This window comes from Oncorhynchus tshawytscha, linkage group LG03, assembly GCF_018296145.1.
Source record: "Oncorhynchus tshawytscha isolate Ot180627B linkage group LG03, Otsh_v2.0, whole genome shotgun sequence".
Taxonomy (NCBI): domain Eukaryota; kingdom Metazoa; phylum Chordata; class Actinopteri; order Salmoniformes; family Salmonidae; genus Oncorhynchus; species Oncorhynchus tshawytscha.
The window spans coordinates 4349390-4351948 of NC_056431.1; the positions used below are offsets into that span (position 1 = coordinate 4349390).

At 41.0% G+C, this 2559-nt stretch overlaps 1 protein-coding gene across 4 annotated transcripts in view; it reads left to right on the forward strand.

Annotated features, from left to right (window-relative positions):
* Positions 1 to 540: 540 nt before the first annotated feature.
* Positions 541 to 2559, forward strand: part of LOC112247847 (carbonic anhydrase 14-like) — a 26505-nt gene continuing 24486 nt past the window's right edge. Inside the window, exons 1-2 of one of the 4 annotated variants that reach the window (XM_042307933.1) lie at positions 541 to 896; positions 2453 to 2473. In XM_042307933.1, the coding sequence (XP_042163867.1) occupies positions 824 to 896; positions 2453 to 2473 (94 nt within the window). In that variant the 5' untranslated portion in view covers positions 541 to 823. The remainder of the gene's footprint in view (positions 897 to 2452; positions 2474 to 2559) is intronic. The other 3 variants (XM_042307930.1, XM_042307926.1, XM_042307929.1) reach the window with 3 other exon arrangements.

Genomic DNA, 2559 nt, shown 5'->3' on the forward strand with positions numbered 1-2559 from the left:
TTCTGGGTCCCTAAAGCAGGTCTGTTCCTCCCCATTCCTCCCTCTGTCTCCCTCTGTCATACTCTGTCCTGCTGTCCCGTGCTTCATGCAAACACTAATGACAGCTTGTTCTGAGAAATTAGTGTTGCACTAAACTGAAAACAAACTAATAAGACAAGCACACACACACGCATGTCAACATGCCCACTTTCTCACCGATGTACAGGAGTTATCTAGATTACCAATGGATGGATTAGTCTACTTTTGTTCCAAGCTCATACATCAACAAACCCAGACAGAGTTTAGCAATATGTCCGGCTACCCTCTCTCACTCACTCACGCTCCCTCTCTTTCTATCTCTCTTTCTCTAGCACTCTCTTTCACACAAATTCTCCAATCACCTCCACTCTCCCCATTCTCTATACTCCACTATTATTTAAATTCTCCCCCTTCACTCACTCTTTCATTTTTCTGTCTGTCTGTGTGTCTGTCTGTCTCTCTCTCTCTCTTTCTCACACACACACTCTCTCTCTCTCTGTTTTGTCACTAAGCTTTTCAGTGCCCAACACTGGACTCATGCCCACTCACTTGTCCACCCTTTGCATTCCTCCTTTCTTTCTCTATTGGCTCTCTCTCTCTCACTCAATCACTCTTTCCCTCTCCATCTCCACTTTACTGAGACCTAAACTGCTACTTTGAATGATAGAGGGGACCCAGTGTGTAACGCACACACTCTGAGCTAATTTAGAGAGCTGTAGCAGGTTGGATCAGGAGCCCCTGTCTCTCTCTCTATCTCTCTGTCTGTCCGCTCATCTGTGGTTGTGTATGGGAGAGGAGGGCTAACATGGACTTGGTGGGTCTCTCTCTGCCTCTATTACTTGTGTTTTGGCAATGGACAACTACCACAGGCGCCGCCGGTAAGACCTACATCTGCCTTAAGATGGTTTGTTTTGGTTATTGTTTGTTGTTGTAGTAGAACACTCTTGGAAAATAAGGGTTCCAAAAGGGTTCTTCAGCTGTCCCCTTTTTGGTTTCAGGTAAAAAAAACATTTTGGCTCCAGATAGAACCCCTTTGGGTTCCTCTGTGGAACCGAAATGTGTTATTCAAAGGGTTCTCCTATGGGGACAGCCGAAGAACCCTTTTGGGTTCTAGATAATACCTTTTTTTCTTAGAGTGTAGCGGTGGGGTTAGTGGTGGTGGTGGTGGTGGTTATGGTGGTGCCGGTGGAGGTCGTGGTGCCGGTGGAGGTTGTAGAAACTTGTAGCAGTAGTAATAACAGTAGAATAGTGGCAGTAGAATCAGTAGTTGAACAAGTTGAACAAGGAACAGTATAGTGGTAGTTGAGATATACTGTACATAGTAGTTCAGATATTCTGTATATAGTAGTTGAGATATACTGTACATAGTATTTCAGATATACTGTATATAGTAGTTGAGATATACTGTATATAGTATTTCAGATATTCTGTATGTATTTGTTCAGATAGCAGCATACCACCCCACATACCACTGCTGGCTTGCTTCTGAAGCTATGCAGGGTTGGTCCTGGTCAGTGCCTGGATGGGAGACCAGATGCTGCTGGAAGTGGTGTTGGAGGGCCAGTAGGAGGCACTCTTTCCTCTGGTCTAAAAAAAATATCCCAATGCCCCAGGGCAGTGATTGGACACTGCCCTGTGTAGGGTGCTGTCTTTTGGATGGGATGTTAAACAGGTGTCTTGACTCTCTGAGGTCATTAAAGATCCCATGGCACTTATCGTAACAGTAGGGGTGTTAACCCAGGTGTCCTGGCTAAATTCCCAATCTGGCTCTCAAACCATCACGGTCACCTAATAATCCCCAGTTTACAATTGGCTCATTCATCCCCCTCCTCTCCCCTGTAACTATTCCCCAGGTTGTTGCTGCAAATTAGAATGTGTTCTCAGTCAACTTACCTGGTAAAATAACAGATAAATAAAATAATATAGCAGTTCAGATATACTGTATATAGTAGTCAGATATACTGTATATAGCAGTTCAGATATACTGTATATAGTAGTTCAGATATACTGTATATAGCAGTTCAGATATACTGTATATAGTAGTTCAGATATACTGTATATAGCAGTTCAGATATACTGTATATAGTTCAGTATACTGTATATAGAGTTCATATACTGTATATAGTAGTTCAGATATACTGTAGATATATACTGTATATAGTAGTTCAGATATACTGTATATAGCAGTTCAGATATACTGTATATAGTAGTTCAGATATACTGTATATAGCATATATATTTTTACAGAGATATCATTTCAGATATACTTTTCAATGACACCTTTTCAATGTTCATATTGAAAATGTCACTTGCTGACAATATGTTGAATACTTTGGTGAATGTAGTAATACTGAATATAATTGTTGATAACTGCTGTAATGTGTTATTGTGAGAATGACAATGAAGAAACGTGATTTTATTTCCCCTCTTTCAGTGACGTACTGGACGTACACGGGTAAGAACATCTCTCTCAATAACCAAAAGGCCTTCAAGTTGATTTCTAACTATGTTATTATAACTCATAAAGTAAGTGTAGATCAC